We start from the raw sequence: 14,312 nt of genomic DNA on the forward strand, positions 1-14,312 counted from the left end.
AGCTAAACTTTGAGAGTGTCAGAGTTTGGCAAAGGCTACTCTCTGTGTGGTTCTTTATATGAACAGGTTAAAATACCCAACACCAACTGTTCATTATCTAACAGACCAATGTTCAATCCATCATCTGTCACAGCTGCGAACCTTCCATGGGCAGACAGTAACGCACCGGGCAGCGAAGCATTAATTGTTTGTCTTCAGTGGGGACTTGGAAGCTGGTCAGAGATAATGGGAGTGAAGCTAAACACTGGACAGTCCTGGAGTCCTGAACTTGAAACAGAGGTGGACGTTCGCTTTCAGCAGAACAAACACCCTAAGTGTACTGTCAGAGCTCATGTTGGTATGGTGCAATCAAACTCTGGACCTAAATGCAATTAAGGACATCTGGCAAGACTTGAGAGTCGGAATAGAAAAAGCAAAAATCTCAATGTCAACATTGCCCACAAGAGGTTTTTTGTGGTATTAGTGGTTGTACAAAATTTGCACTCCACATCTTTCAGATTTTTATGTGCAATTCTTAAAAAAAGAAAAAAAAAGAAACATGTATCATTTTAAATTCCACTTTAAAATTACCTAACACTTTGTTTTGGTTTATTACATAAGCTCCCAATAAAACACATTAAGCAGTGAGTTTAATACATAAGGGACATGAATGCTTTTGCAGAGCACTGTATCTTTTTTATTAGGTGCTTAGAAATGAATTCCCTATTTCTTAACATCAGGTGTTTCCGCATTAGTTGTATTAGATTTAGGCCAGAAGACAGTAATGAATCAGACTGCATTGTGTTATTTATCGCTGGTGTTTTGGGAATATTCATTATCTGTGCTTTATTGAATCCCTGCGTTTGACAGACAAGTGGCTGCCGCTTTACTTGTTAACACAGAGGCAGCGATGTCGAAAAGAGATCACACCTTCTTGTATGTTGTCGTGTTTGCGCTTTAATCACCTACCGTCTCCCAGCAGCCCCCTCCCCCTCCATCAGGGTTCCCGTTTTCTCTTTGCCATTAAATTGTAAAATCTACTTACTGTGTTGCCAGCCTGATCCCACTCAGGCTGCGTAATCTCCTTGTAATAGAGTGTGAATACTGCCCAGCGATAAATCAGCACCTCATCAGCGCACTTTATTAAATATAGACACCAACAGACAGCTCTTAGTATATTCAATTTACCCTCTGACGTAGGCTTCAGCATGGGGGATAAAGATAGATTGAGCAATCAGGTGGATGCTGAGGCTTGAATCCAGGCAAGAGGCACTGGAGAAAACTTGAGGAAGATTGAGATGGGTTGTGTATGAGAAGTAGGAAGAACCACAAATACAATGCTTGCCAAGCAGGTGGAAAAGACTTTAACTCGCATTTTTGCTATCTGGTTGGAAAATTCTGAAAATTGTTGAAATCATAGCATTTGTGTTGAATTTGTGTATTTTATCTTAGTCTCTTTTATGTGAAAGGCACTCAGCCTTGTCTGCTGATGTGCCTTCAAGTGATCATTCTCAGAGCGCCATCCCTCATTAAGCAATGTTACTTGATGGCAGCGAAGATAAATTATATGTAATTATGGTGATAATTAAAGCTTGATTCGTCCCGTCTTTGCGGCTAAACAGAGATTTGTAAAGTCAGTATTGGCCAAGGGAGACCCAGGGGAGGGCTAAAGACTCATCTGATAGGGTCTGGGGATCATAGGGTTCAAATTGAAACAAGAGGATTACTGTATTTAACGTTTCTCAGCCTCATGACATTCACCTACTCCTGGTCGAATCATCAGTTTTCTTGCTGCCTACAATAGGACGATACCCTGGTTGTAGGATATTCTCACAGAATGACAACCTATTTATTATTTAAATTTTTATTTATTATGTAAACTTGAAAATAAAAATCTTCACTCCCCTATTAAAATGCAGACACATATAGATGGAACCTTCTTTTCATTTTCTGCAGTCATTTCATCAGGGATGCGTAACGCAATAAAGAGAATTATTGTAGACAACTTTATACACAACTTTAATTGTGTGGACTTTCTTATGCTATCAGTTGAAGATAATGAAAGAAATTCATAAGACCAAGACATTAGATATACATAGTAACACAGTGAAGACAGTCATCATTAAGAATCTTGATTTTGACTACTTTTTTGGATAAAACAGTGAGCAAATATTGCAAAGTCAAGTGAAAGACTTGCATTTGTTTTCCAGTTCAGCTGCAGAAGTTGTAGGTCACATTAAATGAGGAAAAATTTCAATATATTTCTTGTGGTCTCAGTTCTGTATATTATAAAAACAGAGGTGTGTAAACTGTTGTGTTCCCTGTTGGCTTGAACAAACGTATAAAATATCTCAAGAGGTTTTTCGGTGGTTGCATTGAGCATTTTACCTTTTGAGACTTACCTTCATACAAGTAGTTCACCCTTGGGAAGTTTGTGCTTATTATTTTTCTCTTGTGAGTTTTTTTCCCCTTAGCAACAATGATTAGTTTGTTTTAACATAATTGTGTTGTATATACAACAACCTTCTTGTCATCAAATCAATGTAGAGTGAAAGGCTGCAGCAGATCTGTGTTTGTCATACATGCAGCTGTATTTCTGGTCAAAATATTTATGTTGAGCACAGCAAGTTATTACCAAGCTGTTATTGATTGGATTCTCGTCATGCTGTCATGTAAATTCTAGAAGCTTCAAAGAACAAAAAACAGTAAACCATAATTACGCTACAGAATAAAAACAAATACAGACAAATCAGAGGTGTTCCTTTTTTCTTTTATCTTTTAGTCAGACATTTAGACTAAAAGGAAGAGCTTTGATACAGAAAAAAGCTGATGGCGATATGATCACTGGGCCCAGTTTGAGGATAGAATAAAAGGAGTGCTAAATCTCTCGGGTCCTGTTTGGGCACAGTTTTACTTCAACCAATACCCGAAGAGCACTTGACTTGGCTGAGGTGAGATTGCCGCCAGGCAGAAGTCTTCAGGGCCCGCTTGTCCTTCTGATAGCCAGCCATGATAGATCAGCCAGTGTCCAGCCAGGATTGCTCTCCTTCCCCCATTTCTATCTCACACTTCCTTTTTTCCACTAATGCTTTGGTCCTCTTTGGTCCTCTTTCTTGGTTATCTCCCTCCTCTCTGCCCCATATCTTCTCTTCTCTTTTATCCCCCATTTCTCTATCTCTTGCCATTTTTTTTCTTCCTTCGCTCCCCCCCTCTTTGTCTGCTGTGTTGTCTGATTGAGGGTGAGTTACGAGGGGGCTGCAGCTGGAGGGGACCGCCGTGCCTCGTAATTACATCTCTTTTTATTACTCGCGCTAATGGCCCTCGGGGAGAAAGAAACAATAATAAATTAATAGAATATGAACTCCAGCTCAACAGAAATCTCCAGCATTTCATTTTGGACCGTCCTGTTCTCCGGCAGATGAAACAGCACTCTGATTAATCTCCGCTCGGGGTTTGAAACGGCCGTCTGTGGGTTTGGGCTGCCCCCTCCTGCTCACAGCTGAAGGCTTTTGGGTAGATAAAGAGAGAGATGATGTTTTTTTAGTCTTGTTTTAGTGCAGGGTTTTATTATTTTAGCTTAATTTATTATATCCTTTTTTCATGAATGACAATGTGATCTGTGGAAGAAGGTGTTCTGGTCAAATGAGACCAGCGTTTAACTTTTTGGAATATGTTCAAAATGTTTGATCACACTGAGCGTTCCGACGTCTCAGTACAACATGGAGGTGACAGCATCATGCTGTGTGGGTGCTTTTCTTCAGCAGAAAGAAATCAGATTTGATTAAGTGATGGATGGAGGTTTAATAATGACATCCTAGAGATCATTTGTATGAGTGCGCGTGTGCATGTATTTTAGGTTCAATAACTGTTTGGTAGTATTTACACATAATTATTTAGATCTCCTCCAATAATGAACCATTTAATATGGCAAAAAATCGCTAATTGTTAAAACCTTATTTGATTGATCTGCTCAAATCTAATGTGAACAAAGGAAAATGTGGCATAATTATTGCTGTGAAGCCTCCAAGACAGAAACCTGCTGGTGCGTTCAACTGTGGAGCGGAAAAGGCCCTTCAAGTGCACAGGCAGGCTCCTCTGATTTGGTCAATATTGTGTCATGTTTGGTCAAACCCCGCCAAGGCAGTGGGCTGGAAATGAAGATGTAAATATTGATATTTCATTAGGGGAAATCACCCACTCCGACGGCACTTAACCGGGCCACCTTCAGAGTGTGGCGGCCGGAGCGCGGCATGACCTGTGGAGTCGGGAAGTCACTTCATTACTCGATTAAATTGAGTGGAAAAAGGCGAGGCAACGACACAAGATCCCATTTGGAGCGATAATTTAGGCTTTGAGGAGAGGGGATGGAGCGGGGAAAAACACTACCTCTCCATCTCACAACAGTGGATTAAATTCAAGGACTTTTAGCGTCAAAGGTAATTGCAGGCTGCTGGGATACAAGTTTGCATATGGCTGAGAGGTGTCGGTTGTATCAGAACAACTCTAAAGCCACTCCAGCGAGCCCTGAACAGGGCCGTCATGCGAGCTGTCATCGCGGGAGCAGCGCTTTAGTTCCGCTTCAGTCCTCCTTGGCATTAAAAGGCTACACAAAGCCTCGTCTGTGATTGTGATGCCAACCTGATGCGGCAATCAGCACCACGTCCGTGCTCGCTTGACAATTTCTCTCCGGCCAGTCCACATTCTGTCCGACATAATGGCTACGTATGCAGACAAGGAAATAACACAACAAAGCATTTTAAGATGCCGCCTGGATAAGTGTAATGGCACAGGCCTCTACAAAATATGGCTTATTGGCTTCACTGATAATAGTCAAGTGTTTTGAGTGCTTTCGGCAGTCTGCTTTGTTGGCTCTAATTTGGGACGGTTCTAGCACCTTTCAGTTTGCGCTCTTTTCTACCGACTATTGATTCCCCTTCAAAATGTGAAGGCCCTCACATTCTGATCACAATCTGTTAATTAATGTATCCTGCAGCTCTTCCCCTGCCGTGGTCATCACCACGATAAGGGAAATTGAACACTCAGGTACCACTCTTCCTGCCTTCTTTTTTTCTTGTTTCTCTCTCACTTCACCCTGATTTTTTTTTTCATTCACTCTCATGGTTCTTTTTTTTCCCTTTTTGTCTTCTCAAGCTGCATGTGTTGAGTCCTGGTGGGGGGAGATAAACATCGGGCTTGTGGCCATGCCATAGTCAGGCCATTTACATTCAAGAGAAAATGTCTGATGCACGTGGCCTGGTCAATACAGTAATCTATCGCCTGTTAATCACACTGTGGCAGGTACTGTGGCACCAGCAAACTTGTAAAAGCAATCAGGGGCGGTGCTGGGGAGTCTAATATGCTGTCAGAATGAGCCGCCTGCAGGAACGCCTAGCTGGGGGAGGGGAGCCTGGTAATATGGTGAGTGCTTTGCAGGCCTGTGTATTTTATTGACAGCTAAATTGCAAAGGAAAAGAAAAGGATACCAACAGTGCCTTGCAAAAATATTAATATCTGTGGAAACTTTTAACATTTTGTCACATCACTAGCTCACAATTCACTGAATTTAGCTGTGTGTTTATGTGATATACCTGCACAAAATAAGGAGAAAGAAACAAGGTTGGATGTTTTAGCAGTAGTCAGAGAAGCAGCCAAGAGGCCCCATGGTGACTCTGGAGGAGCTGCAGGGATCTACATCTTAGAATCTCTCAATAGAGCAACTGTTATTTTGGCACTTCATGGATCAGGGCTAGAAGGAAGCCATTGTTGAAAGAAAGCCGTAAGATGTCCCTTTTAAAGTTTCCTATCAGCTGTATAGGAGAAATAGAAAACAAGTGGAAGAAGGTGCTCAAGAAAAATGATAATTCTTTTGCTTTTACTTGTTTTTCTTCAAGTGTATACTTGAAGAAAAACACACCAAATAAATTTCCCCCATATTGAAACATGGTGGTGACAGTGTCATGCTGTGAGGATGCTCTTCCTCAACAGGCACATGGAATCTGGTCAGAGTTGGTAAGATGGGTGGACTTTACTGTGCCTCTGCACAAGCCAAGATAGTTTCAGCAGGACAACCATCATAAAAATACAGCCAGTGCTAATTTTAACAGATGAAAACATATTCATGTGTTGTAATGGCCCAGTCAAAGTTCACACCCAAATGTAATTGTGAGTCTGTAACAGGACTTGTTCTTTGATGTTGAAAGCTCAAGCTAAATTCAAACTGACTCAGCTTAAGCTGCAATGCATAAAAAACATTCAGATGTTCAAAGGACACATTTTTAGACTTGCTGCTGATTATTTCAGTTAAATATTATTTCCAATGCACTGAAAAAGGCACACCACACTTTTCAAGTCTTTATTAGTAAAACAGTTTCAAACATATAAATAATTTTAATTCCACTCCACCTTATCCATTACTTGACTCTGTATAAAATGTGGTTTAAATATTTTTGTAAAGAACTGCATATGTCTCCTTGCCCCTTACGTTCTTCCTCTCCTCCTTGATTCTCTTTTGTTTGAATTCCCCAGAGCTCATCTGAGGGGGATATAGCAGCTTGTTTTATTTGATGTTCTATTCTGAGCATATGTAGAGGTGTCTAGGAGGAAATGACAGTGGTTTGATGTTCCCATGCCAGTTTCAGCTCTCCCAGCTGCTGCAGAACGAGACCCTGGGTTTAAGCAGGTCTTCAGGTCTGGTTTGAACCTCCTGATCCCAGGGCTATGGCTGTTTTTTATGTGTTTGAATTTATGTGCATACATATAGATGTCATGATGTCAATGTGCACGTCTGTTTGTTTTCTTGGTTGACACGCTATGTATGTCCGCGCGCGTGGTTGTGTGCGTCCCCTCCTCCTGTTACAGCGTGCATGTCATGTCCTCAACCCTTCCAATATGAATGTGTTTCTGTGCTAATCCCCCTAACACCAATAGAACAGGGGCAGGATACAAGGGGTAACCATATGGCTTTGTGTATCTCAGACCTTTGCTCTGATTTACGGTCCTCACTTACAGTAAAGCCCACTCAAGTGCTCTGAGACAAGCTTCAAAGAAGACCTTCTACTGTGTGTTTGAAATTAAGCGCCTGTGCCTCAGTGTGTACTTTGAGCCAGTTTGGCTGGATGGATCATCTTTGTTTTCTTGATTAGCCACGTCCTGGTTTTCAATTTGCTAAGTTTACCCGACTAAGCTGCTTTTTTGAAATAAATAAAAAAAAAACGTAGTATTTTTTCTTCAAGCCATCTGTTTTCATGTCACATTTGCCCTCACACAGTTTCTGTCTTCTCGCCCAGGCTTCTCCACCCTCTCTCTGGGAGACCAGATGAGCTTACTGCAGAGCGCCTGGATGGAAATCCTCATCCTCAGCATCGTGTTCCGCTCGTTGCCATACGAGGATGAGCTGGTGTACGCCGAGGACTACATCATGGATGAGGAGCACTCGCGGCTGACGGGTCTGCTTGACCTCTATGTCTCCATCCTGCAGCTGGTGCGGAAGTACAAGAAGCTCAAGGTGGAGAAGGAGGAGTTTGTGACCCTCAAAGCCATCGCTCTCGCCAACTCAGGTGGGAATGGTGGAGCATACAGTCCATTAATTAAATTGATAAATATGCTTAGATTTAAGATTTTTTATTTTTATTTATTTATTGTGTTAAATAATGGTTGCTCTTTGCCTCCAATAGTTTATTGGCAAATTATTTTATTATTAATAATAATAATAATAAATAAGGTTGCAGAATTATCTAAACACACATTAATAGTATAAAAAACACAATATGTAATTAAAAATGTGATTTTCACAACATGTATTACTAAAAGTTCCTCCATACACTGATAAACTTAAATAAGCAAGATACAACTTAAATAGAGACTTCAGCTGCAGTGATTCTATAGAAAGGATTTTGGATCCCCATAAATGCAGCATCAGTTATATTGCTTAAACATTTTTAAAATACTCTTAATGCGGGATATAATTCAAACTACATTAAGTTATTGAATAAAACATTTTTCAAAATATGTACGTGATCCTGTTACTGCAATAAAATGTAATCAAGGTCAGTGTTCTATATCTCCATACAAGTTATTTGTATTTAAATCAATATTCATGATATGATTTTAAATAGGACTAGACATATGTAGTTTATAATAATATAAAAGTTCTGCGGCATGATTGTTAATGTATTATTATTTTTTCTTTATCAGGCATAGTTTATTATAGTTAGTGTGTTTACAAGACCCATTTTTAAATGACTAATTTTGAGAAAATCAAAAACAAATTTGATGCTTTTATTCTCTTGTCTGCACACAGCTATTGTTTTATTTCAATTTATTGTATTTTTAATCAATCATATTTCACAGTTTCATCAATTAAAAGCAAAGAGCTTTTATCTGTACAAACAAATACATGCAAAAATCAACTAAAATAATATGATTTATTTTTTAACATTTTAAAATGTTAATGAGAAATGTATTACGTAGTATAATAGAGTATATAACCAGACTTGGACTACTACTTATTGCATTTTTTGAAATGCAATGTCTTTTTTTCTCCTGAAATTTTAAGACTAACCTTTTATTTTGAACCTTTTATTTCCCTTTTTTTGGAACTGAACACCTTCCTCGGACCTTGTATTTCTCCTGCGCTCCCTTCTCTTTCTCCATCTCCATAACAGTAGCTGCAAGGCACAACAGCCATGTGAGGTAAATTTAGCATTTCATTAGGAGCACGGGGACTGTCAATAAAATGTGTTAAGTCGAATGGAATGAATATAAGGAAGCGGTGGGCCTCGTTTGTTCCGATGCGAAGGCTGCATGGCGCTATTGACAAGCCGCCTGTTGAGGACCTGTCCCGCTCTGATCAATGCGCGCCTGGGTCACCGGGCCTCTTTCCCTTGTTTTGTCCTAGGCTGAAAATGAAAATGCTGATGCAGGGACTTTGCTTTCAGACAGCAGAGCTTTGGGGAGGCAGGTAGGGTGGGGGGTGAGGCGGAGATGGGGGCAGGGGAGAGAAGAGGAGGAGGAACAAGGTCTCTGGGAGATCGCTCTCCCGGGAACCCCTCTGTCTGACAGCTGTGAAAATTCATAGCGATTGATTTTGTAATTAGCAGTTTATCAATTCGATCGACGTGGGCTCACTGATGGATTGCAGGGAAATTGTTTCTTCAAAGTTGTTTTTTATTCCACCCCCTCCTCCACTGAACAGAGCGGCATGCGCTCTGCCCTCTTTTCATTCCCATCTGTTGAGATGTCTCCATCGCTCTTTTTATTTTCCCTCCGCTGTAAAACATTTCATTAAAGCAGCTTTATCACAGAAATGTGTGTCTGTGCAAAGGTGTGAAAAACAGAACAAAACATTGGGTTGATTTGTTAAAACAAACGATTTGGTTGTGAACACGGCTTCTGTGGGAAAAAAAAGGAGATAATTATATACCACCATAACCTCATCTGTGTTTTTTTTTTCCCTTTTTTTTGGCTTTTGTTCTCACCCCACACCCCCTCCCGCATTCACTTTACAAAAACGACCTACTTCATTTTACCACTGTGGATTTGAAAACCGTCAGGGTGAGAAATGTCTCAAGGTCTTGGGAATACAGTTGTTCCAGTCAATGAATCTGGGGCGAAGCCTGAAATCTGTTTTGCCTTTTATTGTCCCGCACGGTAAAATATGCGCTGCCAAGGTGAGACGAGTCAGGCGGCCAATGACACGCTGTCTCCTGAGTGCGAGGTGCCAGTTATCCGGTGAGGAAGAGTGCCACCCCGGAGCCTGCCAGAGAGAGAAAGGAGCTGGAAGACAAAAGCTGCGGGCCAAGAATAAAAGCCGAAAAGGAAAGAGGAGGGTGGTAACGCGAAGGGATGTCGAATCAGTAAAAAGAAGCAAAAATTGTGTTAAGATATCATTACAGGTGTGAGAAAAACCATAGGGTTGCTTGGCTGAAACTGTAGATTTGTCTGAAACTTTTCATGAGGAGAAAATCTGAGTATATGAGTATAAAGATTTTAAAAAAATAAAGATTTACTTTAATAAATATAGAGGATCATAGACTTATCACAAGGTGAAAATGTCCAATTTTCTTCATATATATTTGTAGAGTTCATCTCTAATATGGAGCTGCCCTTTTCCATATTTTGGATCCGACAGGAAGGTGTTTAATGTGGATGCTCACACCACAGATTGGGCTGAATTCATAATGTTGTTTACTCGAGAACAACATTGACTTTCAGTCGCAGTGATCAGGTCCAAATATAAACTCTAACTACTTGATCAAATAGTAAAATGTAAGAACTATCTAAAAGGTGTGGTTTCTTTTTTCTTATTTCATCTTGTTAGATTTTTTTATTTGATAGACCAACACAGTATAATGCGTAATTGTGAATTGGAAGAAAGATTATTTCTTAGTTTTTAAACTTTTCACAAATACAAATTTAAAAAGTGTGGCATTTGTCTGTTTTCAGCTCTCTTGAGTCAGTACTGTGAACTACCTTACATCTTTTTTTACAACTACAAGTAGTTTTTACCATCTTTGGACATTTTCAGATTGACATTTTTGCTCATTGTTTTTGGGAAAAGTTCTAATTCAGTCAGATTTAATCTCTTTAAAAATAATTTTTCAAGTCGTGCCACAACTTTTCATTTGGGTTTAGGTCTGGACTTTAAGTCAGTCTATTTAACCTGAATATGCTTTAATTTAATAGATTTAATTGTAGCTTTTGCTGTATGTTTAAGGTCATTGTGCTGCTCTGTCTCAGTATCAAGTCTTCTGCATCTTCTAAAGCTTTCTTAGAGCATTAAATGTAGAATTTAGTTTGTGCCAGGTGATTTGTTTTTTAACTCGCATAGCATTTTGTAAGTTCACTTGTGTCTCATCTGACCAGAGCACAGTCTTTTTCACGACTTCTTCCAACAGTGTCTTTCTTCTTGCCACTTTTTTCACAAACCTCAGATTTGTGTGGTATACAAGTAACACAATTATTGGAAATAAATTAATTGATTATTATATTTTGGATTTATTCCTTCTTTTACATTGTTTTATTATAATCTGGGAGATGCCCATTTTATTTCCTATGAGAAACAAACTTCTTGGTTTTATAGAAATAAATTTACATCTAATTTGAGCCAGGGGCATGAATAATTCTGAGCTTGACTGTACCCTGATACTGGTAGCTTGTGCAGTTGACAGCTTTGAGTCTACTATTTGACTTTTTACTATTATATCTCTACTGCAAGTCTTTGTTTATATATATTGAATTTACAGTCCCCCAATATTTTTAGGACTTGAAGTTCTCTAATATTTTATTTTCTTCCCTCTTGTCCCAGCAGACTCCATGCACATAGAAGACATGGAGGCGGTCCAGAAACTGCAGGACGCTCTCCACGAGGCCCTTCAGGACTTCGAGAGCAGCCAGCATCAGGAGGACCCGCGACGGGCTGGCAAGCTACTCATGACGCTGCCCCTACTGAGGCAGACTGCAACTAAGGCTGTGCAGCACTTTTACAGCATTAAGGTGCAGGGCAAGGTGCCCATGCACAAACTCTTCCTGGAGATGCTGGAGGCCAAGGTCTGATTGGAGGCTGAGGGCTGCAACAAGAAGACAGAGAGTGACTTGAATCGTGGCTGAGGGATCTCAGGAGACAGAATCGGCCATGTAGTTTGCAAAGCAGAGACTGACAACTCCTCCTCTTTGTGGAACCTTGGGACTTTAAATTCAAAAAAAAAAAAAAAACAAGTGGAAAACTTGGGTTATTAGTATAAATATAAAATGATGCAGATTAATTTAAAATATATAATAAATGCTATGTACAGTAATAATTTTCTTTTTGTAATTGTCAGTGGTCATGCTCTATATGAAGGACCTTCCTGCCCCTTTGCATCTTCAGAACAAGTAAAAAGTTCCTAAAAAAAATATTGCTCTGAAGAAAGCAAAGGCGTCAACAACCATAAGCAGACTCGTGTGTTGTTGTTTTTTGTCTGGACTTAACCAGGACATGTAAATAATTACTACCGTACTTGGAAAGCTGAGTGTACAGTTCGAAATCCGACAAACTTGGTAACCATGTTTTCATCTTCTCCTGCAAAAGAAAAAAAATGTAAAAAAAGAGAGAAATGAGGAAAATTGTTACCTAAATGTGAACTCTTATCAATTAAATGTCCTTGGATTAATATACCTCTCCTGAACAGTAAGCAGTGTGATCTTAGTGGATCCTTCTCAGACTGAAAGACTCGCTGAATCCATGTTTAACCAACCTAGCATAGGCAGGTAAAATAGTCTTATGTAGTAATTCAGCAATAAGAGGGACTGTGGAAAAGCCATGCTTAATTTCCAGTGTTTCATGTGCTTTTCTTTGCTGCTGTTGCCTAAAGACCATGCCTGTTCATAGTCACTTTCACCTATGCCAGTCACCACTTGTTCCCCTGTTGTACATTCATATTTCTCCTCTAGTGAAGAAGTTTGTGTTGGTGCTTCTCAAGCACTAAACCCCCAGATTCAGCTGTCGCTTAAGCCTGTGGAAATTGCTTCTTGACATGCAAATAGATGACCGGATTCAGTCTAGGTGAAAGATAATCAGCAGTTTCGGTGTGGTAGTTTCAAAGGATTTATGCCGAGTGGCAGAAGTCTATGAGATTCCTTGTTCAAACAATCAGAGGCCTATATGTCAACCACGCTATTTTGGGCTCTTTAAGCCAGAGGGAGCAAGGTGTCCGGCATCTGCTCTCACCATTTTAGACACCTTCCATCTTTTAATAGCAGTGCCTGCATTTATGGGGCTTCAGCTGAATGGAGGTAAATAGCAGGTGCAAAGCAGGAGCTGCGGCGCTTTACACTGGGTTTATTTTTACCCAGTGGGGGGGCGGTTGTCCGTACAGCCTCTGGACCAGGAGTACAATGAACACGTGGACCACTCCTTGACCTCATGTTGACACGGTGGCCAACGCAGAATAACACCCTTCCTGCCGGCACCCGTGAGAATCTCTGGCGCCCGATCATACACATGTGAACAGCTATGCAAGAAACAAAGTGTGCATGCCTCAAAGGGCAACGGTGTGTCTGTGCAAGGTGTGATCTCTGGTGGGGGGAAAATTGTCCTGCTTCTTCCCGTGTTTAGGTCCATTACGCTAAGTGTGAGTAATGCTTCAGTGCCATCCGCCGCCCTCCACGTGCAGGGGAATGTGCTGGTAGGGAATGCTTATACTGCTGTAGTGATAAATTGTGGCTATGTCACAACAATATGATACTGTGATCAAAGGAATCCCTGACATTGCATAGGTTAGAGTTGCGGCTACGCTTGTGATATCAAAGGCTAGTGGCGATCGAGCGGTCAGCAGCTGCCTGAATGGCCACTTAATGGAGAATAACTACTCCCTAGATCATCCTACACCTCCCTACTTGAACTACCCAGTGAACAAACGCTGCTGTAGAAGGTGAAATTTAAGTTGTTTTACTGTTGTGCAATACAGCAGGGACCAATTCTGACTGAAATCATGCTAAAGGCATGTGTTTAGACAGCATATTCAACCTCTTTTAGATATAAAACAGTGTAATTAGATTTCATTTGCACATATTCCAGTTAAAATTGCAGTAAAAAGAAAGAGATAGCAAAGAAAAAAATTCAAACAGAGGAATGAATAATTGCAACAGTTTTTCTCCTGCAAAATGGCACTGTATTACATATAAGACTTATATTATAGGCATGGGCCAGTGTGAGTCTCAACTTGAGTAGAAATATCACCATTACAAGGTATCACTGTTGTAACAAAGCAATTTAAAACTGAAACACACAATAAGATCTAAATGCTTTTATGCAATTCCCAACTGTAGTTTCAAAATAGAGTTCTCATAATAAGAGCCAGTTAAACTTCCACAACATTCCCATATGGAGATTTTTAACTGCAGAAACAAAAATATGGGAACTTGCAGCCATATTGGGAAGGGAATGCTTATCGGGATAAATTGTGACTATCACAACATTTTGATACTGTGATCAAGATAATTTCTGACATTGCACAAGTTATAGTGGCCACACAAGCCCATATAGTGTTCATCCAACTCTCCCCTACTTGCTCTTGCCACTGTCCAACTAACTGATTTCTAGAAGGTAGTTATTTTAATGTTGAGCAATACAGCAAGGACCAGTTTTGACTGAAAACACTAAGTGCTTTTAGAGTGAGCAACATTTTAAATAAGTTTTCTTATATTTGAAATAATTTTGGTCAAAACAATGCAATCTTTAATTTGCACTCACATCAATAAATATAAAAAAAAAGCAATTTTTTTGTAAACAAAATTTTATAGATGGTCAAAATTCTTGGGAATAATTTTGAACTTTTGATCATTTTTCTCTGCAT

At 39.9% G+C, this 14,312-nt stretch overlaps 1 protein-coding gene across 8 annotated transcripts in view; it reads left to right on the forward strand.

Moving 5' to 3' along the window:
* esrrb (estrogen related receptor beta) overlaps positions 1–11,691 on the forward strand; it is a 56,558-nt gene extending 44,867 nt beyond the window's left edge. For all 8 annotated transcript variants that reach the window (XM_023353251.1, XM_023353248.1, XM_023353252.1 and 5 more), the window contains 2 exons: positions 7,266–7,535; positions 11,288–11,691. In XM_023353251.1, coding sequence (XP_023209019.1) covers positions 7,266–7,535; positions 11,288–11,532 — 515 coding nt within the window. In that variant the 3' untranslated portion in view covers positions 11,533–11,691. The remainder of the gene's footprint in view (positions 1–7,265; positions 7,536–11,287) is intronic.
* The last annotated feature ends 2,621 nt before the right edge of the window (positions 11,692–14,312 follow it).

Source organism: Xiphophorus maculatus, chromosome 19 (genome assembly GCF_002775205.1).
Source record: "Xiphophorus maculatus strain JP 163 A chromosome 19, X_maculatus-5.0-male, whole genome shotgun sequence".
NCBI lineage: Eukaryota > Metazoa > Chordata > Actinopteri > Cyprinodontiformes > Poeciliidae > Xiphophorus > Xiphophorus maculatus.